General features: G+C 40.5%; 1 protein-coding gene across 1 annotated transcript in view; it reads right to left on the bottom strand.

Annotated features, from left to right (window-relative positions):
• The window catches only part of LOC124153990 (protein big brother-like), a 72,829-nt gene that overhangs the window by 34,443 nt on the left and 13,231 nt on the right, over window positions 1-25,155 (bottom strand). Inside the window, exons 2-3 of the mRNA XM_046527451.1 lie at window positions 13,482-13,568; window positions 9,151-9,270 (exon numbers count right to left, since the gene is read on the bottom strand). Coding sequence (XP_046383407.1) covers window positions 9,151-9,270; window positions 13,482-13,568 — 207 coding nt within the window. The remainder of the gene's footprint in view (window positions 1-9,150; window positions 9,271-13,481; window positions 13,569-25,155) is intronic.

The raw sequence follows: 25,155 nt of genomic DNA, 5'->3' as shown, positions 1-25,155 counted from the left end.
TTCCCAGGAGGACCTCGTGTCGAACGTGCCCCTCCTTGAGATCTTAAAAACCAAACGGCTGAGTATGGGTCCATTTCTTCGCATGCTCTGCAAATCCTGACCGGCTGCCGACAGAGACCAAAGAGGCGAGAGAAGAGGAAGAGAATAGAACGCGAAAGCCTCATCCATACTACAAAGAGAGCTTCATAAAAAGGAGTAGATGAGTATAGGGTATCCCTAACTTTCAAATCGGTTCTCGAAACTAAAATGTAAACGTATAAGTAAGACGGCTACGTAGTAACTAAAACTCGAGCCAACATTGACATAACTTCAAAATCATTATGGAAACTGGAAAAAGTTAGCGAATAAAATAGTTGTAAATGGGTTTTATGAAAACCCTGATACTTCTGCCCTCCGCATAAAATTTAATGGACATGAAAACATAAAATCCGAATATCCAAGCGTGATGGAGTAAAATTTTTCCATAAATAATGTAAATACTTGTAATTTTCCACGATCATAAAATTTATTATTACCTAGGCTTCAATATTATTACATTATCTTTAGGTGGTCATTTAGTAGCATTAACTCCTACGTCGTAATTAATTTTATGACCGTGGAACATTGTAAGTAATTATTTTAATATCGTTAAAAACAAACGCTGTCGCCGCAGTCAGACAATCAGACCCATCGCGTGATCCAGGATTTTGCCAAGCCAATCTTGGTCCAGTGACGTAGCCAGGGGAGGGGTCCGGAGGGTCCGAACTCCCCCTCGCCCACCCTCCAGCCCCGAGATATAAAAACAATTATTTTCCTTCATAAAAGAAAACAAAATATTGAAAAATCATGAATTTTCAAAATATTTTTTTTAACAAATGAAGTTTTTACGATTATGAAAAGTGTTAAAATGAGTTACTTAGTACACTGTTTTTAAAAAATTTCCCCCCCTGGTTTTGGATCCCCCCCTCCCCGAACGAAATTCCTGGCTATGCCACTGTCTTGGTCCAATCCGCAGTAGCCGATTATACTTCTTTTTTACAGTCTTTATATCAACTCACCAACCTGTCTGTTTGTTTGTCTGTTTGTTTGTCTGGTACAAATCTTGTAACTCAAATTTGACTCACTTCCTGTGAAGCAAAAACGCTGAAATTTTGCACACTTCTTCATTTCCGATGACAATACATGAAAATATAACTTTTTCTCTCCAACCCCCCTTTAACCACCCCCCAGTCAACCCCCCCAAAACATGTTTTTGATCTAAGAAGTTCCAAATGGTCGATTTTCGTGTTTCGTGGCATTTTTAACATAGGGGTAGGCATTTAAAAGCATAGGGGTGGCATTTTGAAACATAGGGGGCTTACCATTCACTGAAAATTTAATAAATATAGTGACTTTTTTAATACGTCACTTTTGGTTTTTCGGGGTCACTGAGTTTTTTTGCTTTGTGTCATATATAAACGTTGCTCATCCCCTGTAATCTAAATATAAAGGCTGGTTTTTAAAAAAAAATTTTTATAAGAGCTTATTTATTATTATATTTATTTTGAGGCCATTTTTCGGAAAATATACTCTGGATTTCCCAAAACCGTCAACTGCACAACGCCTCAAGCTTTCGCTAGCACTGAAAACGCACACTATACGGAGGCGTGAAGAAAGCCGAGGGAGCGGAGGGCTCCAAGCCATCGGACTGAAACTGTCCCGAAGTCGAGGGAGGGTTGGGGTTCACTCGAGCGGAAGAATTCAGAGAAAGGACTAGAAATCCCATCCCTGCCTTTCTTCCTGATGAGGGGTAAACGAAGCGGGGAGTAAGCACGCATCACACCCATACACAAAAGCCATCCCTATATATCCTATCGTCTCCATGCATACCGCGGAGGAGTGATGGAGGAGTGAGACGAAAAGGTTAGCTGGGAGTTAACCCTCCCTCCCCCCCCCCTCCGTCCCGACCGGCAAAGAGTCCCTCTTCAATCTTTCCCTGGCGTGTTTGATGTCCGGAAAGTCCACTTGAGCGAGCACGAATAGCGAAAAATCCAAAACCCACACAACTCTGCTCTGTCTCGCGAGCGTGGTTATATATCCGTGTGTGTTCGAGTAGGAGTGTATCTCATGTTGTTCGTACGCGCCAAGGTGCAGTAGGTAGGTATTTGTAGTCGGCCCCTTTCTTTTATCGTCGCCTTTCTTTTTTCAAACACTTCGCTCATCGAACACATTTTCCCAAGAGTAGAAAAAAAACTAAAATTCGAATGGCTGCGAGGGTTTCGTTTTAGGCGAATGAGAGTGTCCTATGTCTGCGTAGCGAGGAAATTGAAAGGAAAAGAGTTCGTTAGAGATTTTTTTAAAGGTTGCAAGGATACATGCTTCGCTCATTCAACCCGTTTCGAGCGCTTCCCTCCCTTCAAACGTACAAGAGTGTGTCTCAAGGAACAATAAAAAGGGTTTCTTCATCCGGATCGTAAAAAAATACTTAAATTGGGATTAAATTTGAACTTGCAATAACATGCAAAAATTATTTCGCATCATTACAGTCTCCAAATGGTAATTCATCTCGATAATTTCAACGCCCATCAAGAAACAATTAATGTACGTACGAAACATAAAAGACTGTTGTAAACTTGTGAATTTATACAGATTTTTTATTACTCTTAGCTGTTGTCGAAGCATTACCTTTTTGATTCGTAAAGTAGATAATATTCGCATATATTAATCTGCGGTAGATTAAAATAACACAATTTGCTTCTAATTCTTATAACATTTCATGGGTTATTGCTATGCTATTCCGCCAAGTTGCGTCAAATCCGTTTGCTTTTAACTCTATTTTTTATAACTGAAATTTTAATGGAGAGGCCCATCTGGGTGTTCAAAATACGTCAAGATATAGCCATTTTCTTTTAAAAAATTAGATTTTCCTCTATCGTAATGCATGAAAAGGGAATTCTGAGAACTAGTGGAGATGAGCATCAAATTTATATGCACAAATAAATACCCTTAATTACGTGCAGTAATGGGATTTTAACTATACATGTAAGTACATTTTTACTGTCTTTTTACGTCTTTTCGACTAATGCAACAAGAAATTTCTGCGTTCGCCGCTAATGAACTGCCGCTGCTTCAAACACTTCCGTAATATTTCCATAACCACACAGTCTCTGGTTAATTCATGTAATCTCCTCTTACGCCCTCCTTTGTTCATTAAGACTCATAATATTTCTTCTTTTAATGAAGTCTCTCTCGCCAATATTCATTCATTTACACATCTGTCCATTCTCATCGATAAATGTTCACGCATAAATTTCTTAACAGACTCGCCTCCACTCTTTCCCCACGGTCAAATCGACAAGCTTAAATATGATCCTTTGTCGTATGCATGCTTGCATTCGCAGAATCCATTCAATATTCTTTCAAGGACAACTCTGCATTACGAGCTAGCACCCTTTTCTTAATTATCATCCTGCTGTAGACATTCATTCCATTACATTTCTAAATGCATCAGCAAACTCTGCATAAATCCTTCTGTCCAACGGCTCATCAATATTCTTTTTTTTAATCTCCAACACTTTGAGTAGATTTATTTGTCAACCGCAAGTTAAGAATACAAAATAAGCCATAATGAGAAACTGTGGTCACATCAAACATAAACTTGAGTTTGCCAAGTCAGATGTATGCAGGACTCTCGCATTTAACAATAAAACAATGTGTTCCATCACAAGAGCTTCAAGGAGATATTCCAATTCATCTCCTATGATTTTACTTCAAGCGAAAGAAATGTTGTTTCCATTACAGTCGTTTAATATAAATTGAATCTCAAAGAATAAATTAATGAATAGACAGAAAAAGTTAAATGTTCACAAATTTTTTTTTAAGCTAGAAGCACGCTTCACATTTATAGTGTATGTCACATATATGTCTCAACATAAAGGCGAAAGAAGAAGTGAAGTATCCGGGATTTACAATAACTTCGAACCTATCATGGGGAACACTTAAAAGAAATATTTTTGGCAGAGCAGTGAAGAAGCTAGTTTTCGTCGAGGGTGTTTTATAGTAGATTTTCGAATGAAAAAGTAAAATAGAGGTTGAATTTCACATTCGTCCGGCCACATCTTGAGTTTGAAGAGACCATAAGGGACCCATAAATAAATCCGTGTATTTCGTGAATATTTCAAGATAGTAGTAGTAAACATAAGTTTTAAATCATTAAAAGTAACGATTAAGTAAATAATAATGTACAAACAGTTCAGAGAGAGCAATGCGTTATCTTAAGAGCTAATATGCAATCCCTGTGAAACACCGAGAATATTAAAATTGGAAGATGACTCCGAGAACCTATCTCAATAACAAAAATTTAATAAAATAAATTGAATCATATCCTTCCCGACGTACTAATGAGATGAATTAAACTAGTTGTCTTAAGCTGCAAGCATTTTACCAATCCGAAGGGAACCGACCCTGGAATTAACATTGTTTGACGCTATCTTGAGGAAGACGTTGGGAGAACTGGAAAGAAGTGGAACAAAAAGTTTTTTTCCACCAACTCTTGAAGAGTGGCAAAAAAAAGTATGCTGAGGTATTGTATGCGGTCGAGTGGCTTGTCGTGGGAAACACACAATGCCTTTATGAGGAAGAGAATCGAGAGATGGCAAGGATGGATGGATGGTGTAGACTAAGGCAGTTAGGGTTAGGTCGGGTGAGTTGTTCACACTTTCGCTCGAGCGAGTTTTACACGAATTTTCCCCGTCACGGAACTTAAGAAGAAAAAAACTCAGGTTCCCGCCCACCTCAAAAAGGATTGGCAGTCCCGATGACTCGAAGCAAAAGAGTCAAGAGGCGTTGACGTCGAATGATGAGTCGCCCAAATTATTATCGAGCGAAGGGTGAGAGAAAGTTTTTAAAAAATCAGAGGGGGGACAGAATGCGCTGTCAAAACCACGGTCGGCGTGAGTCTGAGGGCATTGGCACGCTGCCATCCGAAACGTCTTACGTCTTCTCGTTTGTCACCTTTTGTATACCGACGAGCACATTCCTCCTTTCTTTCTTAAAAGGGATCCTCGTGTTAGCACAAGAGGTGACAAGAGGCGTAGTTGAGTTTTCTGAACGACTTGATACGTGGGTGAATGAGTTCGTCGGACTGAGGGAGTAGTTTGTTACGTCTCTCCGCCGCTACTGTCCAGGACTCTTTCGTCGGAACGAAAATTTGTTATCTGTCGAGAGAAAAATTTTGGCTCGAGAATAAGAATCGAAGAAATTCCGGTCTGCTACAGAGAAAGTGGATGAAAGGAATGTGGCGTATGCAGGTGTCGTAGAAAATCTGGAAATTTTCAAAGACAGCATAGGATAATAGCTCTTTTGGTGTTGAAATCAAGGGAACTATCCAATGCCAATGAAATATTGCCTCGGAGCCAAGTATGAATACAAATGGTGGTGTACCTTCTTATATTCCGTGAATTTCCCCTCCCATTCCAGTTAAGAAGACGTATTTTGCACTTTCCGTGCAGTTAAACCTCGTTTAATATTAAGTTTATCATCTTTAAATGTTGAGCATACGCAGGAAGCCCCCACTGAAAACCTTTGCGCGCATTTCACGTTTTAAAATCTTACTTCAGTATTATCTCACGTGCAAAGTTTTTACATTTCAGATGCAGTAAAATTCTAGAAAGAATGTCATTCATTTACATGAAAATTCCAAGATTTTTAAGTTTTAAATCAGCTGTAAACAAAGAGGTAAAACGGCTAGTACAACGAGAGCGGCGCGTCATCTTAATCACACCGAGTTCTTTTACTAAGCTGATATTAAATTATTTATGGCAAGATTTGGCGAACTTTAGCAGTTGGCGGACCGCATCTACGTGTGTGGAAGTTACATGAGTTGCTATCTGGGACTTTATTACCTAAATTTTCTGTTTGAATTTGGAACTCATCAAGGCCACGAGCCATATACACTCTCCCAAAGCACCACCATTATCTTTATTTTTAAATCACGTAATACAAAAGGCTACCCTAAAATAGCAAATAAAATACGGCTGCAGGAGACTAAATCTAGGTGCGCAATTCTATTTATACTCGTAAAAGGACTAATACGTGGAAATATTAGGAGCTTAGGTCCACTTAACGGGGAAAAAACCATCTCTGGTGATCCCGATGATACACAATATCTTCTTTAGGGTCTTCTAGAGTCTTCTCCAGTTTTCTACACGTCAAATTTAATCATTTTTTTATTCAATAAATGGACCTCAATTCCTGACATGTCCATGGGTTTGAAGAATTAGATGAGAAAGGAGAGAAAAGCGTGATTACTTGAAAACCGTCGAGGAGGATACTGAAATCGCTTCGAGAAACACATGAAGCCCTCGGCCCACTAGTTGCCAAACCATGATATAACACAGGTGGAATCAAATACCACCTTTCTTTTCACACCCGTTTAAAAAGGGAAGCGAAGCTTTTCTCTCTGACCCCATCGTCTGCCTGAACGTTCCTCTCCCGTCTTTTATAATCACTTCACATTTATAGTCACAACCAAAAATACAAGCCGATAGCGAGTGTCCGGTCTTCCGACGACAGATTTCCGTGTTTATTTCCGGCAAGTTACTCACAATACCATGACATATCGATGGCTGAGGTTTAACTACACGTATCTCAAAATTTGGCCGGTCTGAGTTAAGACTGCTAATACTAAGTTCAACAGATTCAGGCTCCAATTGGTGGAAGTTAGACGTATTTAAATAAATGTAAGATCTTAGCACTTTTCCGCAATTTTTTTGCAGTGTCTTGTACCAGATGATGGCTCAGTGAGCCGAAACGCGTTGTACGCAGTAAAAAATGCTGTGGAAAAGTGCTACGATCTTTTATTTATTTAAACTGCTAATACTGTTAACAAAAAATTAAATTCAAGCAAACATCAACTCTTTGTTTGCACATGTATGATTATTTTCTTTATTTGATGTATTTTTGTTTATTTTTAATTTCAATTACAATATTATACAACTAAAAAAATAAATCGTTTCTTCGCTCACCTGAAAAGTTGCCATTTTTGAGATACGTGTTGTTAGAACTTAGCCATTGATATGGTGTGTTCATTAACCTCTCCGGCACGGAGCTTCCCAGCGTTTCAAGCCTTTTCTCACTCTACGGTACGTTTCTACGATAAGGGCGATAACCAGAAAAAGAAATCATCGCGGAGACAGGAACTGTGAGCCGTGCGAACTTCCGGTGAGACGCCGTCCACTACAGTTTCTGATTATTTCGACGAAATCTCACACTGAGACTGCCCTTGACCCTTTATTTTGCCATGGCACTTAGACGTAGAAAAACAATAAAAATAATGGTTCAAAATTACAAGTATGCGACCCACAGGGGCTAGATTCATGACTGAAAATCCACCAGCTGGACAATCCCGAGGTGCCGGGAAATTCTCCAAATCTGTTGTTTACTCTGCAATAATGGGTACGTCAACCAAAATTTTTACCATAATCTATGGAGCTTGATAAATCAATACAAAAACCTTTCTTCGTTTTCGTATCCATTGTTTACCCTTGGTGTCCGCTGACGAAACATCGCAGTTTTCATCCCTGTCATAGATACGGGAGTGAAAGGTTAGTGACGTCACTCACAGTTAATGTTCAATCTCCAAGTGCGCTACAAATCATTGCCCTAACCCTTCTCACGAATATGTGATGTCAAAAACTTTACGATTGATCGGCAACTCTCGGGATATGTTTTTTCAAGTTATTAGCAAGAGGGGGAAAATAGAGAATTATTTTAACACAAAGGAATGTCTTCTACCCATTCATCGATAATGAATAAAAGTACGAAACTATACTAGTGAAAATGACTCTACTGGTGATGTAACAGGGAGGTATTCTTATAAAGATCTTTTCCGGATGGACAAATTTTACCTCTGAACTAACTGATATTGGAATGAAAGATGGTACTGGAATTGGTACTGGATGGTACTGGAACTGGTATTGGAATAAAAGATGGTATGATGAAAAATAAAAGTTGCCGGCCTCGGTGGCGACGGGGTAACGCTCTCGCCTGCCAAACGCGGGTTCGAGTCCCGCCTGGGTAGGTTTCCCCGGCCCAGGGAATGGTTGTTTGTGTACGCTTACTTGTTACAATTGTTGAACACCCCGGTGTAAAATTTCCAATAAGAGCTGTATCCGGTGGTTGGAGAATAAAATAAAAAATAAAATAAAGTACCCGAAATTACACCATTAAGGCTGTTTTACACGGGGCACGTACTTGCGCAATCTGACGTGTCAACGAAGGCGCAGTCAAAATTGCGTGGTGTAAAGCGGTGAATTGCTGGAACACATGCGAGAATGCATGAACGTAAGATGGAAAAATAGCCTCTGTTCTAGTTTCGTTACTCCATTCGCGCAATTCTACGCCAATTTAGACATTAATGCAATTATAACCTGCGCAATTCCGTGCCCCAAGTAAAACAACCTTAACAGTCATCTAGCCTGCAGAAATTGAATTTCCTGAAGAATGAGCAAACCTGAATACCTATAAAAAGAATTTGCTAAATTTTAGGAAATGACCACTGACTATCTATATCTTAAGGTATTTCTCGTCTCGACAAACTCCTGGTTCCTGATTCGAGTCTAGGTCAAAGCAGGAGATAGATAGCAGGTCAGAGCAGCGGAATAGATAGCATCTCAAAGCAGCCAAACCCACCGCCAAACCAGTAAATACTTGCGACAACAGAGCAAACAGCTTCAAACCTTCCATAGCGCATCCGTCATGAGGTTACACGATGGCCACCTCTTTCAAGCTCTCCCCGCGCCATCAAAAAAAAAAACTGTCGACTCCTATCAACCGAAATAAAAAAAACACCATCGGGAGGGGCACGCGTTCGGGAAGCATTCGAATTATTTCCGTCGGGTGACCCCATTTGACCGATTGCGACTAATCCACTCTTGCTCCGATGATCCATCACGAGGCCATCTCGGGGACTCTGTGCGACAACTGTCGAGAATTCCCGCGAAACGCGGATGTGTAATTACGCCACCAAATCCCAATTTGGAGAGATGAGAGCACTTGAAAAAAAAATAGAGCGGCGGTCGGGTAATTCGGGCGAAAAATTTTCCTCCAAAACCCCGTGGATGCCCGTGGATAATCCGTGACGCGACGGTGATCCATCAAATGTTCGAAATGGCTTTCCCAATTTACACCCACCTTTCCTCGCTCCTTGTCGAAGTCACACTCCCGGACCGACGTCGATGGCCCGCAGTGGTGGTGATAACTGCTTCCGGGGTTGAATACCAGCTGGATGTTGGTACCCGTGGCCACGAACGCCTGTTTAGAGCGAGAGAAAAAAAGGAAGAAATGATACAAATGCAGTTCTAAATAGACTTTGCGATTAAAAACTAACTTAAAATATTTCTCCTGAAAACATGAACAGCTCGAAATTTGTACGTAATTCCATCCTTTCGTTCATATACTTCATAGCCAACTTTGCTCACTTTAAATAAAATGGTACATCAGGCAGTACATAGCAATATCGCCATTTGACTTACTTTACTGACTGTGTACTTAAATTGATGACAAAAATAAATCGAACAGTAGGTAACGTTCTTGCGAAGGCTTCCGCGGTGAGTTTTAGATACGATCATTGCTGTAAAGCTTTAACAGCGCAGTTTGATGTCCTCCAGTTAGAAGTCATCTGACCAAATGATGATGGAGGAAATGCCGGCAAAATTGTCGAAATACATGCATCAAAAAAGGCGGTGGAAGCCCAGAAATAATTTTTGCAAATCGAGCCGTAAAAATACAACGAACTAGTGTGAAAGCAAATGATTTTTTTCATCGCGGAATCGAAGAACTTAAACGTGCTCAGGTAGACTGCGGCTAGAAGATAGCAAAACTCTATAGAAGATATAGTTGAACTATTTGTGAGTAACGACAACATTCGTGCCTCCGTTTTTATTCATCGCGTTTTTAGCCAGCACAGTGACAAGAGAACTTCATGTAAATAGAAACGTTTCTCGGGTTTTCCACCGGTTGATGTCGTCCATGTTCTTCCGAAGATTCGGAAGATCCCCTGAGGATGATCAGCAAGTCGCGGATTGAAACGTCGGGAGACATGGACGACTTCAACCGATGGAAAACCCGAGAAACTTTTCTGCAACTGATACGCCTAGAAAACCTAAGATCATACTTCATGTAAATACATATGATTGGCTACACTCAACATAAAAAATATGTATAAATATACGCGAATAAAATATCGTTTTTTACGAAGAGGAAAATGTTTCAATTGCCTCCCGGTTAGATTCAAGGTCGACTTGATTCCTATTCAACATTTAAATTTAAAAAAGTATAAATGCGTAGACGGAGAGACTTCATCGAAGTGCGAGCTAGCGATCGGCACTTTTTCCTACCATTCTATGATTTGAAAAATATGTTACGCTTAATCACAGACGACGGCATCTCACTTAAAAATAGGGGAACTCGACGTGAAAGAAAAACGAAAAGGGCAGATATCCATGGTACGAGTAGCGGCTGACACGTGCATGTAAACAAAACTTCGGCGCGATATCTTTGGGGCTCTCCTCTCATCCAATCTCCTCCGTTTATTTACCCAGCCGACGTTAAAACCCTGCCGGCTGATTCGCTGGCGGGATAACGAGGTTGAAAAAAAAAGTTGCGCTTCCTCCCAAACGAACTCGGCTTTTAGGCGACTTCACTATTTGTTTTTTTTTTTCCACCGCGGCGAATAAAATAAAATCTGTACTGACTGATCGTCAATTATAAATTAGGCCGGAGAGGCAGGTGTCCACATCAAATGAAACGAGCATACGATATTGGACTCTGGGTTTTTGCCTCTATATAGATACGCTTCGTCGCCTTTTGAGTTTGGGGTTATTATTAATAACTTCCGACGGACGTTGGTGAATTCATGTTTTTCGTGTATGGATCCAATTATATTGTGCCACAGCCATGGGTTTCATCGTCAAAGGCAATGGATATTTTATCGTCGGTGGCACTGCCAATAGAATATGCATGACGTACACGTTATGTTTTTCCAAGAGATTCCTGGACGAAAGTTAAACATGAATCGCAAAAATATATTTCACGGCAATCATTCTCCATTAAAAGAATTAATTTCAGATTAGTGCAATATGACTGTTATGGTCTTTTCCGGACCATATCACTTCTATAATGGCCAGAATGATATTAACATTCCGCTTGACATAAAATAACAATACAATTATGTGCAAATTCATTGGTTTCTCAATAATCATTCTCCAATATCATTTACCCCTTGCGTCAGAAATAAATAGATCTCTCGAATTACTTTGAAAATATTGCGTGAGCTCCAGCGGTGTCATGTTGCCGGAACGCCGTTCCAGCACTGGTTAGCAAAAGACATAAAAGTCAAATAACACTTTTATCAATTTTGGTGCTTCAAAAGTTCTAATATATACATTCGTAATATTCTCTTCTTCAACCATCCATCAGTACTCACATGAGCATATATCAGTGAATATTTTATCATCAGGTACATGCACCTGAGTAACGCAAGGATAAGTACCAGCCTCGTGACTGCGTATAATTCATGGCTCATGCAAAAAAATGAATTATTGCGCAATAAATACTATTTCGCAATAATTTCGTGGAAGGATAAAATGTTGGCAGGAATCTAATCTACTGATATTCTCAACTTTTCGTGTGTACAGTTATGGGCATATGAACAGATGGCTGCTGGATAATTTACAAGCGGGGAAAAAAATCCGCTAAAACCCCAAATTTTAAAGGCAATCTATCGCCTCACCTCTGTCGTATCCAGTTGTTTTCAGATATCTACAACATTCGACTTGTTTACCGTCTCGCTTCCTTCAATATCGGATTCAGAAGCGCGGCCTCTTTATTGAAAGGATGTTGTTTAGCGCATTAAAACACTATTTTGAGAGAGAGAGGAACTCCTCTCTCGTCCGCTGTTTACGTCCAAGGATCGAGTTAAGCCCCCCAAGTGGACGAAGTCCAAAAAACAAATTGAAAGCCCCTTGTGAAGTTTTAGTCGTTAAACTCGACTTTTATACCAGACCATGCCAACACAAATCAACCGCGTGATTTACTGCAAGAGATATTTGGAAAGCACGCCCGTAATCCAGGGGATAAAAAATGAAAATCGCCATTAATTGCCTCGAAATTACCTTCCTCGTGGAATAAATAGAAGCAATTGTTTTCGCTCAACTCTTTCGCCAACATATGTGGCTATAACAAAAATGGGTTTTCCATTTATTTGAGGATTCATCGATGCCGTGAGTGAACGTCAAAACATGCGGTGAAAAGGGGAAAGCTTTGTACCATGAAAGAGCTTCGATAAAATTAAAATAACCACGGTGTGTTTTACAGAGATTCTAAAATTGGCCATTATAGCTGAAAATGTCTTTGTCAGACTGCATAATTTAAAACATGATCATGTACACTTTATGACAGCTGCAGGAGGCGATGCCAGTTAACTGGAACTATAACTCAGATAAGATTGCTTTATTTAGGGCAACATTCTCCTTCCTCACTTGAAGAACGCAAGAGAATAATCTAAATCTTTAAATATTATTATAAAAAATAATATTACTCCCTTCTTTAGACCGTTGGATCATATTGGCTGCGAAATACCAGCTCAATGATCATATCGGTCTTCGTTGTTTTGCTTCGTGTTTATACATTACAGATTGTGTGGCAACGAATGCCTATACTCACCGACATAACTCATATGTCACTAATTTCGTACATGAAGCGTACATTGAAGAGCGTACGGACGAAAATTCATCCAATGTCATGCACACTAAACGAATTTTACAATAAGTTTTCTTGGCTGTATCACTATTACTTATACTATTATTATTTTATTTGAATACTTACAGTAGTGGTATAGGTAAGTAATATTGAAATATCCAAGAAAACTTATAATGGAATACCACAAATTTAATAAAGAGTTAGTGAATTTTACAATGTTTTCCGGCAAGAAGATAACATTTCTTCAAACATAAGAAAAGTATAATCATGCAAATTTGCTATTCCTAATTAATTTATCCATAAACAATCAGTTTTAACGGACATGAAACAAAAATAACCAGGTAAACATCAATCCTTAAATATCTTTGTTATTGACAGAGAATGTTTTTAAAAAGGCTGAAGGCCTTGCCTAAGGCTCTTATAGCCCTTTTGAAAAGAGCCTCAGGTAATTAAGCGCCCATGAAAATGGATAGCCAGAACAAAAATGTTAACAATGGCACATGAATAAAAGTTCGATAAATTTCTGAATAACTATATAGGCTAAGATATCGAGTAATGCACCCTACAGAACCAATTCAAATCGACTATTCAAGGATGTTGTTTTGGACCGAGAAGAAAGAACACTAGCGAAACTGAGGATAGTACCATAATACTAGGCTACTGGAGCTTTCCCACAAACGAAATCTACGCCGCCTACAGAGGAATAAATACTCCCCGCGCGCAGCGGCGTGGTCATCTGCACGATTATAAATACGTTCACTTACGATTTCCGTGTGTCCCTCGCGGCAGCCATTTTGAAACCTCACTTGTCGCTCCTCCTGCGGTCGATCTCGATAACCCGTGTAACGAACCTGGAAATAAAAAAGAGAGAAAAGCGCAGCGTTAACCATCGTTATTGTGGTAATGGATGGGCGCATGCAGCTCACCACCAAAACGCGGTGAGCGAGCAACAAAATTGCACGGAAACAAAGACATTTCCCCGGACGAGATTTACAGATGCAGTTTCATTTTCAATTAACGGGTTAAATTTGGGAAGTCGGAGTTTTACTTCGTGCCGACTTACTGGCTTTTAGCAACTGTTGACACCGAAATTTACACGGAATCTTAAAGTAGAAGTACGTTGTGAGACGGCTGACAGCTTTAAACAATCTCGTAGAACCCACATAATGATGCATAGAACTCACGCGATGATGAGGTATAATGCTATGATAAATTATGGAGAAAAATGTAGGATCCAACTTTCGTGGTCCCTCAATCTTCGGCCAGCTTTGATAGTTCGCTGTTTACCTTCGTGTGATGAGGCAAAGTCATCTTTTATATTCGCTGCAAACTAACGAATTGAAAAGAGTGAGTTTTCATGATGGCTATTCTTATTTAGGACCTGAATTAAAGAATCGCCTGCACTGAGGCATTTAAAGGAGAATATTTATTTTTTCTCTTTTATTTTAAACGTCAAGTTTTACCAACAGGAATATAAATATTACCGTAGACAAATTCATGCAATATTTAAAATTACTGATAGTGTTTCATACGTATTTAAACAGTTTAACTGTCACCACACCGGAAAATACTCGAGCCGCAATCATTTCATTAAAATTCTCCAGAGGAGCTGAGAATCCCGTCAAAAATCTATAAAATGAAAATATCATTTAACACTAAATCATGTTGGTACAAAAAATTGTTAAAAAAAGTTTTCTAAAAACATGGATAACTGTATAGATCAATAGTTGCCTTGGCAATGTCGATCCATTTCCACCGTAGAATCAGAATAAAACTACCAAAGCGAGACTTTTGCAGAGAATGGTTTCGTTTCCGTAGTCAAATTACCACACTTGATCAGCTACCGACAATAAATACTGCCTCCAGGAAAATATCACCATAATAAAGATATACTTCAAGCGGAAGGGGGAGTTGATGCGTAGAGAGAAAGGAGAACTGATAGATTTGACGGGTATGTCATTCGATCACTGCATGAGAAGTGCTGTGAATTGCGCAACATATATACATAGATACTGGCGTGACACAGTTCGCTGACAAGAATTACTCAATATCATCTTGAGAGCAACAAGAAGCTTAACACTTCAACTCACGGCTTTCTTCGCAGTCAAATCTACTCCTTTCTCCTGATCCCGAATGCTATTTGAAATCTACGAAATGTTTGAGGGAGTAAACCTGATTAGGATAACTTAAAAGCGAAATTGTAGTAGCGTGAGAAATTCATGAAATAAATAGATGTGAAGGAAAGCCAAAATAATCTCAAATATACACTGGCAAGAAGATGCTAATATGGAGCCTTCTGATAGTGGAAGTTTTCAGTTGAAATTCCAAATGGTACAAGTCTTCATTTAGGTATATATTTGGATGACAAATATTTTTCAATTAAAATCTTGTGTTATTACATAGAGTAAATATGAGTAGGGTGTTTGTTAAAATTAACAGCCAAATAAAAACGGAAAGGAATCGTATTATTTAACAAATTGGTCTCTCTGAAACATCAAAAAGTCATTCAGTCATGAAATATTTGAAGTTCCAAAATAGCTCAAAATAAGCATAGTAGCCACATTAGTTTTTTTGGCTTAATTAAGTTGTCATTACGCTTTCTGTGTAGCGATCCTGCACTCATGAGAATTTCTGAAAGTCCCGAGGTTAATTTTCAACAAGTTCTACTCTTCGTACGTCGTACTTAAGCTTACGATTCCACCCGTACATAACCGTCGAATTAGAGAACATTTTCTCCCACATTTCATCCCGTGAGGAACGAATCAACTCGCGTTTCAGACGACAGTCAAAATTTCGATCATCCTAAACTCACGAATACATGTTACGCGAAAGCCTACCAATACATTTTCCATTTCTCTCGATCACGTACACAAATAGATTTCCCGAGACCTTCCCAGGTGAGAGAGAAAAATTCCGTGAACCGCGCGCACGAACTTCAATCCTTTGAAAATATCTCACCGTCTACGTTTTGTCGAAAAACCCATCGCGTGATTTGATAAAAGTGCGCACGGGATAAGAGGAAAATGCGGGGATAATGTATATTTATTACATGCTGAAGCGATTCGCGTGACGAACACTTCAAAACGATTGAATCGAGTCACGAGGCATGCTGAAGGAGACTCGGCCTCCCGCCACTCAATATGCTACGTATGTCCCCCCCCCCGAATGACTTTCAACTGTTGATGCGCTCGGCCCCTTGTAATGGCGGAGGCGGCACCACGCGGCGGGAAGCGGGGTAACCGATCCTCACGAAGTGTTTCGTGTGTAAACAGGGATTTGGAGGCTTGAAGGGTTGGAATGGGAGGGGTGCAGGGAGGGTCCCTTCAAAAACGGGAGCAGCAGACAGCGTTGGAGGTGCTGCTGCTGAGGTAGAATCGGTGTCGGCGACTGTGGCTCCGCCAGCGTTTCCGCGGTGGGGCGGGTCGACGAGCAAGGTATAAGGGATTTCATGGCGGGAGGGATGGGGTGCTGGCAGTTCAAGGGGGTGGGGGGTGACATCGGAAATCAGGAGGAGGGTGAATTGTGTAAAACCCCCACCACCACGAGCTGCCAACCTCTCCGAGTTTCTGCGTGGAACCAGATAGCCACGACGTGGCATCTGCAGTCAGGTTACTGAAACTTGTGTTGGTGCTCATTGTAACCCCGCTGCACAGCGATGAAATTTTGATCCACCTATGTCTATAACTTACCTATTTCTACACACGCTAATTCTTTGTTAAAAATGACGTATTTACCATTAAATTCGAGTAATCGAGTTTCCAATTGAGTCAAGGGAATAGATTTTGTGAACCCATAAGAGGTATTTTAATATTTGAAAAAAATTTATCTATAATTAATGATAAAAGTTAGGATCCAGTAGAGACTAGCGCGAATCACAAAATACAATGTGTAAATAAGTAAATTAATTGCTTATTTAAATCAGTCGTTCTGATATTCATTAAAACTCACGTTCAATTTTCCCGAAAAAGTTGCTTTCAGCTTTCGGGAAAATCTATATTTATAAATAATATATCACTAGGTACTCCCTTATGAGTTATTCAAAGGAAAGGAATTAATTAGATAAAAAATGCTATTTTGGCTCCCTCAAATCCATTAGAAATATGTTGCCTATATTTTATTTTTTTAAATTCAGTTTCGACGGAAATTGAGGATGCAAAAGGGATGTACAAAAATAAAAGTCAAAATGTACCACGGGGCGCCATCGCTAGTTTCAGTTCAACCACTTTTGTATTTATCCTTCATGAGCCTTCATTTTCCTCGTCTGTAGTGTGCCAAGGATTTATAACTGATTTGAAGTTCATAAGTATTATTCTGGTATAAATGGGTCTATGCGATCTCTACGCAACATTTACTAACTACTGAAGTGACAGGGTACCTATTTTCTGACATGAGGTTTAGATACGAGCAGTAAAAAATTCACTAATCATTTGATGCATGACTCATTGTCAAAAGGACCTTTTCGGAGTTTACCTTATTAGAATGCATTACAATGCTTGATCTGCTTCCTTTGCGAATCGAATAACGTCATTGTTTTCGGATATAATAGCTGATATTACGGAATGCTACCAAAATAGTGCCAAAACTGTACTTTAATAATATTGCAATTTGGTATAACCATGAATATCGAGTCACAAAACTCTAGTATAAGTATCGTTTGATATCGGATGCGTCGACAGGTAAATAAATTCGGGAAGTATTGCAAGTTTTCAGAGGAGGAATGAGATTCTGTGATAAAACAAATGAGTAAATATCCATCTGAAGTGAACTTATAGTCTTTGAAGTATCTTACGATTTGTGCATCGCCTAAGCCACACGTAATCTCGGCGAAGAGGAATTTATCTTCAATGATTTTGTATTCAAACGATGGAATTAATTTATCATTTAAAAATACTTCTTACTGTTCATGATAAATCTCAATAATTCATATCAAACAACATTTTCGATGCAAAGCCAAGGCAATGGATATATACGTTTATGCAATACCCAGTCCACCGTGAATTTACGCAGCCAACATCACCGAGTAGAACCACACAAAATTACGCTTTTAAACCCCAACGCCACACAAAATTACACCGGAAAACGTAAAAGCCTTATCGATTCCCGGAAGGCCCTCGCGAGAAAATTCCCCGAACTCCTCTTCCCGGCGACTGGCAGCGACATAACAACATCACCGACGGCGCATCACGCGGAAAGGAATCAATCGGAATTCCGCGCGGGTGTTTCATCGATTCCCGAGGCCATTTCCGCAAGAGGTCGCCCGTTTATTTGCCCACTCGATTCACTCGCCGGAGAGATGTGACCGCGGCGCGGTGGCTACCTGCCCCCCCTTGCAGACCGCACGCGGCGGCGGCGGGGCACGGGCCCACGGCCGCCGCCGCCTCGCTGAGGCACCCGCCCGCCGCCGCCGCGGGAGCAGCGAATCGTGCCGGCACCTATAAAGCTCCTCCTCCTGCCCCGAAAAATTTGTGGCGGAATTGTTGGGTCACGGATCAGTTGATTCGGATGACCGATCTCGGTCGTCCTCGCGGGGAAATCAACAGGAGGCGCTCCGATAGCGCACGGACGGCAAGCAATTGATGCCGTACAAGGGGTTGAAAAGGTTTACTTTCATCACGAGAGAGCCCCTGCACGTGTTTTGAAGGGTTTGGTTCAAAATTGTGAGGACGGGATCGATCCGCGATGCTACACGATGATTCGCCTCGTCTACACAGCGCATAGTGTATCTATTATTACAGTGTTCTATCGATTAACCCTTTCTAACCCAGAGCTTCTCCTGGGAGAAATAAAATTTCAAGACTTCTCATTTTAAAGATGTGAAATTTTTCTGCTCAACCATAATTATTGCGGCATCTATATCTTTCAGCATTAAAATATACAGCACATAATAACACGTAGTGTAAATTTTTCCTGAATAGAGCTGAAAATCTATATACATCCCTTTCAATCTATCAAATATTCCTATTCTTTTCCTTCCTCTCCCTCGTTTACCCAACATTCAACCCTCTAGCACTACTTTCAACATCATCTCCTCGCTCAGTACTCGCACAATCCATACCTTCTGCATAGTGTTTATAACAATAAACCGCTGCGTTTATTCCTTTGCAATAAAGCTATGGAGTTAAGTATTCATCGTAAATTCAAACATTTGGAAACATTTTGGAAGCATGCTCTTACTCCCGTTTTCCCCATTAAAAACCTACGAAAAATGGATAATTTTATAGTGTGTACTAGTTTTATGATATACGTAGAGCTAATTTTCCGATTCTATGCAATAAAATGTAATGCTGATTCAATGTCGGTAATTTAACATAATCCAAACAGGGGCGTCGTACGAGGTGTTTTCTCATGGGGGCACTGTGAAAGATTGTTTTTTTTTCTAGTTAAGGAAATAGCCCGCACCTTTTGCCGCTAGGAGGGGATGGAGAATAGAATTCAGGCAAAAAGCATATGCAAAAATGAGGGTGCGTGCCGAATGGGAAAAAAAACAAGGAAGAAACAAGTTGAATTTGGCCATCCTTTAATGAAAAATTATAATATCTCATAAATTTTATTATTGTTGCTTGAAAGGCCTCGGGGAAAAATCATGGGCCTATCCATACACCCAATTCATGCGACACTGTGACGAAATACTTACACTAGATATCGTAAAATCCAGCTAACTACAACTGAAACCGGGGTAAACTTATTCTTTTGACCAAATTTTCAAAATTGTTTGAGTTTCAAGGTTTTAGCAGGCATAAGTAACTGGATGCAAGCGACACTAAATTCCAGGGACCAAAACATGAGTGGATTTTCACAGTGGAACGCCCATAATCTCGCCACCACGTGTTTGCCCCTTTCCTCGTATCCTACTCGGTTCACTGACCTACCAAAATTCCCAACCCCGGGGTCGACTGAGGAGAATAAAAAGGCCATGATGATAGTACGACTCTCTCGTGGAGGAAATGGGAAGAGAAAGACCACTGGTCGAATGGGGCACCATCGACCATCGCTCTCGATATTTGGATGGCCGTCATCGCGATCGGAAAACAAAAGAATTTGGGAGGGAAGGGAATTCGATATGGGATGTAGAGGAGGAGGAAAATGGCCCGACCGAAAACCTATCGTCCCTTTTTTTCACGACTTTTGAAATGCGGTCCCGAGATATCGATCGTGTCCTCCGAGGGAGAAAATAGATGAGTCGTCACCTCCGCTCCGACGATCTTTCCGTCCTCCCTCGATCCCAGAATGCCATCCGAAACCACGTGTTCTCGTCGACTTTTATACTCGTGGGCGTCGAGGCGGGAACAGTTCGGCACAAAATGGCTGGTGACACTCCATGCCCTCACGCCTATTTTTCAGCGTGTTAAGCCGCGTACTCAAGTCTTTACACACTATAGCATGTTAAAAAGAAATGTCAACCATGATGGAAGGGTGTTTTTTATTTATTTATTTATTTATTTATTCCTGTACCATCGAAAACAGCTGTATCACCAGACAAGTTTTCCTTCCAAAACCTATTTATTTCTTTAAAAATACTATTCTTTTCCTCGTCTCCTTCCTTCAAGATCTACTCCCCCAACAATCACCCTCTCATCCCAAAACAAATCCTCGGCAACCTTCCATCCATCTTCATTAGAGGTAAACATCAAATTCAACATAAAACTAAAATCAATAACAGTATTAATTAGACATAAAAATAAATATCAAACGTTACACAGCACCACTGGCCTTTTACCTAGGGGTTTTTGACTTAACAATTACACGTACGCGAACATCCATGCTCTAGAGAAGGGCAATCTATCCAGGCGGGACTCGAACACGCGACCTCTTATGACACAGGCAAGGACTTTACCCCGCCGCCACCGAGGCAGGCGCGTTGTCGTGACGCATTATTCATTTTAAACGATCCGTATTTTCATAAAATTTCCAGGGTGCTTTCAGTAAAGCCTTTAAAAATATATCTGTAGGTTTACCAAAAATAAAAATGTGTCTTCCGTGAAAATTCTAAGGGGAAATTTTCACAACCGAGGTACAGGCAAATGTTGAAGAGTTGTGAAAGAAATGTCTACATATTAATTTACTCTGAAAATATCGGGATGATAGAATGAGTCGTAAATAAGTTGCACATATGGAATACCGGAAGAGCAGGAGTTATGCTGAAATAAATTCATTAGTCTTCTATGAACAGTTGTGTAGGTTTTCTCGTAGTTGAAGAGGCACTTAGGGAAATATAAAATAACTGATGCAAACCAATTCGACGAGTTATGACCTGAATGAGACACTTAACACTCACGAAACAGGATAAATACGTACGACGATTTAAAAAAAATCAATCGTTAGCAGGGGCGGATCCAGGCTTTTTTTGTGGGGTTGCACAAGGGTCTGAGAGATCTTCTCATACATGAGATTAAAAACAAAGTACAACAATTATTGCAGAAAATATTCTCTTTATTTTGATATGAAAGTTATTAATATTAAATTAAATGACTGAGGCTCCGTAACACGCAAAATAAAACGAACGTAATTGTAACAGTGTTAAAAATCTTGTCTATTTTTTTAAGTTTTCGGGGGGGGGGGGATTACGTGCCCCCGTGCCCACCCCTTAAATTCGCCTATGATTGTGAGGATTCCGTTTGCAAACTTTTCCTTTGTCCATAATTGTAACCAACGGAAAGCCTTGGAAGAAATTCGCAGCGAAATCGATGATTCGATCGTTTTGGTTCCGAGCGAAGAATTACATTCACGGATTCTAAGGTTGAGCTAACGAATTCGTAGCTTCATAGCACAGATGAACTTTCCTAGAGATGTGCTCACACGGCTTTGGTGGCGGCCAAATCGAAGGTCGCGGGTTCAAGTCCCGCATAGGTCAGTTGTCCCTATCCAGAACATAGATGTGTGTGATCGTCCTGAATTGTTGTTATTCGTTCGATTTCTCCGATTTAAATGCCTTCAATGCGCCATTTACGATATGGTGGATAAAAATAAAAATAATTTCTTTTTAAATTTTGATTTCACCATTCGCTCATGGCGCACCCACCCAGAGTGTTCTTGTATATATTTATTCTGACGGGACAACATATGCCGGGGGGGGGGGGGAGAGGAAAAAAACAAGTGACTTCGGAGGGAGCGTCGTCACGTCTGATATTCCTCCGCCTGACCGCACGCCGGAGGCCCGCTTTCCCACCAAGAGGGCGTAGAGTCACCGTGATCACATCCCCGGAAGGTGAAGACGGATCCGGGTGGAGGCATCAGAAGAAGCCCCTCCGAGCCGGGTTGGTTTTCTCACGGCCGTAAGTGAAGAAGAAGGAAGAGGGAGAAATAAAAAAAAACCGACAGCCCATCTATATCATTTCCAGCAGAAATGACGACGCTGAGAAAAGATGGGAGGAGGGAAAAAAACGCATGAATGGGATCGACCATTATGAATGAAACACGATACCGACGCATTCCAACCGGGACTCACGTTTCTCGGAAATCTCGAGAGCCGCTCACCGTAAAATATACTTTAATGCCACCATTATTCGATACGGATTCCCTTCCGGTGATCGGAGATTACGCGGGCCATCTACATGGCCTCTCAAACGGTACCCTCCTCCGGGCTAATACCGCGGGCGAGTGACGAAAAACGTAGATATATATATCGAAAGCATTTACCTAGGAATTCCCCATCATTCGTCTCCCCAACGTGGACGTGATAGCATGAACGGCTGCCGTTCACCAAAACGGAGACATAAATACCTAAATGCGAGTGTTGATGGGTTGGGATGCTCAGTAATGGAAAAATTTTAGCTGTCAACCTTTCAACTAAATTTGATAAAATGGATGTGACCTCATGTGGGTTCCATTGCATGTCCTATTTAACTCCTCCAGTAACTTTGTTTGATAATTTAACCGAATTATTCCTGTATAAAAGGTGAAACAAAAGGTTACTTTTTCTAGTGAGTGTACTAAACAGAAAAATCAATTTTGACCGTGCCAGATTCCCATCTGCAGTAAATGACAATCCCATTTATCGGAAATCCATGTTGTAGTAATTCTATAATTTCTGTGTTTCACAAAATATAGTTTCAATGGTCTACTTTTTACGTCTTCCTCAAAGGAAAGCTACGTAAGTTTCTCCCTTCTAAGATAATTACCGATGCAGCTACCAATTTATAAATTAAATACACAAACCATATTCCAATCAAACCTACCGACTATTTCCCCCACTCAGGGCTCAACCCGAATGTTTATTATAGGTGGGGGTAAAGAGCACCCTAGGCTAAAGCTAAGGCGAGTGAGCAACACAATTCTGATAAAGAGAACAAGTTCCTTTTCCTGTTCCACCTCGCACCTCGAAGATCTTAGTGCCAGAGTGAAGTCTATAGCCGGGAATCAAACTCGGGATACTTCGGTTAGCAGCCAATCGCTCGATCCACTAGGCTACCAAACTCCCGTAAGAACTCTGGAATTTATTTTATGCATAATTATGCTATAATTTACAGCTTGACAAAATACATTTTCCATGCTAACAATAAGTCTAGTTTTTACGAATTTCCCAAAATAAAGCTACGCACGTTTCAAAATCTCTCTCCCTTCTAATGTAATAACCGATGCAAGTACGAATTTAGAAATCAAATACACGAACCAAAGCTTCAAGGTTAGCTTTATGACGGCCCATTTTGACTAATTTAGATTCTTTACAATGAGTAATTTGCTTTTGCTCTCACTCGTTAAGCTAATTCAATTCGATTGAAGCAATTTATCCAAGTCGCACATCGATTACGATGAAGAAATGGAAAGAGAATTAATTATGAAAGCAAAATAGACTCCAGTCTTCCTCGCGTTTTCCCAAACACCGAGAATTCCCCATCAATGAATAGCGACAGGTATTATTACCAAGTCGAATGCCACGGAAAACTGTTCGAAACACTCCGTCACAGTTCTCATGTCCCAGCGCATACCGATCTGGCCTCTGACCGCCCCCAAACACCCGCGGTTTAAGTGGAACAAACTGGCCTTCACGGCTGACAGCGCAAAAGCCCCAAGCGCAAGAAGATTTACGGCCAAATTTACCTGCGAAGAGCCAGAAAATCTGCCGGGCTCTAGTGGGGCGCATAATTCAGTCCTTTTCGGAGAGACCGTCCACATCTGTGTGTCACCATTTCGGGGCGGGTTGGTCGAGCTCGCTGCTTCTCCCATCTTTGGTGCGGACAACTTTTTGCAAAGCGCTCGAACCATCAATTCCGCGAAACTTCCGCACATTCCCTTAGGCGATGCCAATTATGAGTTCGGGAAGCTCGACCCGCAGATGAATGGGACGTGTGGCACTGGGCAAATGAAGTGGATATCGGAGAAACCAATAAGGCACACTGTAGTTATCAATTGGGTAGGCCAAATTGTTCGTCCTCCACGTTGTATTTTCATAATAAACAGGTTATTGTGTACCAGCCCTCTTAGTCATAAATGAGGCTAACGTTTTGAATACGAGCGGCTATAGTGATATTATGCTGACTATCATCAAACAAAACAACAATATGGCAAGTACAAATGCTATTACTGAAGAAATACATTGCTGCTTTTCACAGAATGCATTGTGTGATACACGATAACCAAAATATCGCAAATTCTAATCAATAAGTCCTATGCTACACTTACAATCATCAAAAACGTGATACACGAACAGGAGAAACTGCAAGCATTTCGCAACGATAATTTACTGTTTTAGCAAACTTTCTCAAAAGCCATTCCTTTCTTTATTGCACCCATTATCAACCAATGCCAAAGCAACAACAGTGATTTTGGCAAGGTTTTTTTTCATGCCTTGAGCTCCTTCAAAACCCACGCCATCATCTTGAAATATGCAGGGTATTCGGAACTAAATTATTTCACCTGTTTCCTACATCTCAAGCATAACAATTAACTTTTCAAATGAGGATATAGGTCCGCCCTTAGTCCTGATAATTTCAAGATAATAGCGTATGTCTGAAACGAGTAATACAGCATGAAAAAAGAACATAGATGCTGAGAGTCGTGGCGATGCGCCCTTCGATTCGCCCTTCGGTGTATACCTAAATTCCCAGGTATCAAATGCACTCATGCATAACGCGCAGTCCAACCTGAAGCTGTCATCTCTCCAAAATTTCAAGCGTAACACGCACTCAAATGCTACGTGCTGAACACCCGTAGAACCTTGATTACTGAAATTCAAATTCTCGTAACGATTATAATTCGTAAGTAATATCACCACTCAACTCAGTTAATGTTTGTTATAGCACCACTCAACTCAGCTAAAGATACCTTTCATGGAATCCTGAGCAAAACATGCATTCCTATAATTTAAGTTTAACGAGCTTTATAATAATTTTGAAAATTTTGCAAAAAAATAAGCGCATAACACGCCCGTTATACTCGAGAATATAAGTTACACAGGTCTTTGAGCAACTTGCTCCCAAGTCGCATGTTTCCAAGGCAGTA

Source organism: Ischnura elegans, chromosome 2, assembly GCF_921293095.1.
Source record: "Ischnura elegans chromosome 2, ioIscEleg1.1, whole genome shotgun sequence".
Classification (NCBI taxonomy): domain Eukaryota; kingdom Metazoa; phylum Arthropoda; class Insecta; order Odonata; family Coenagrionidae; genus Ischnura; species Ischnura elegans.
Note: the sequence above shows the minus strand (reverse complement) of the source record. Positions and strands in the feature narration are given on the sequence as shown.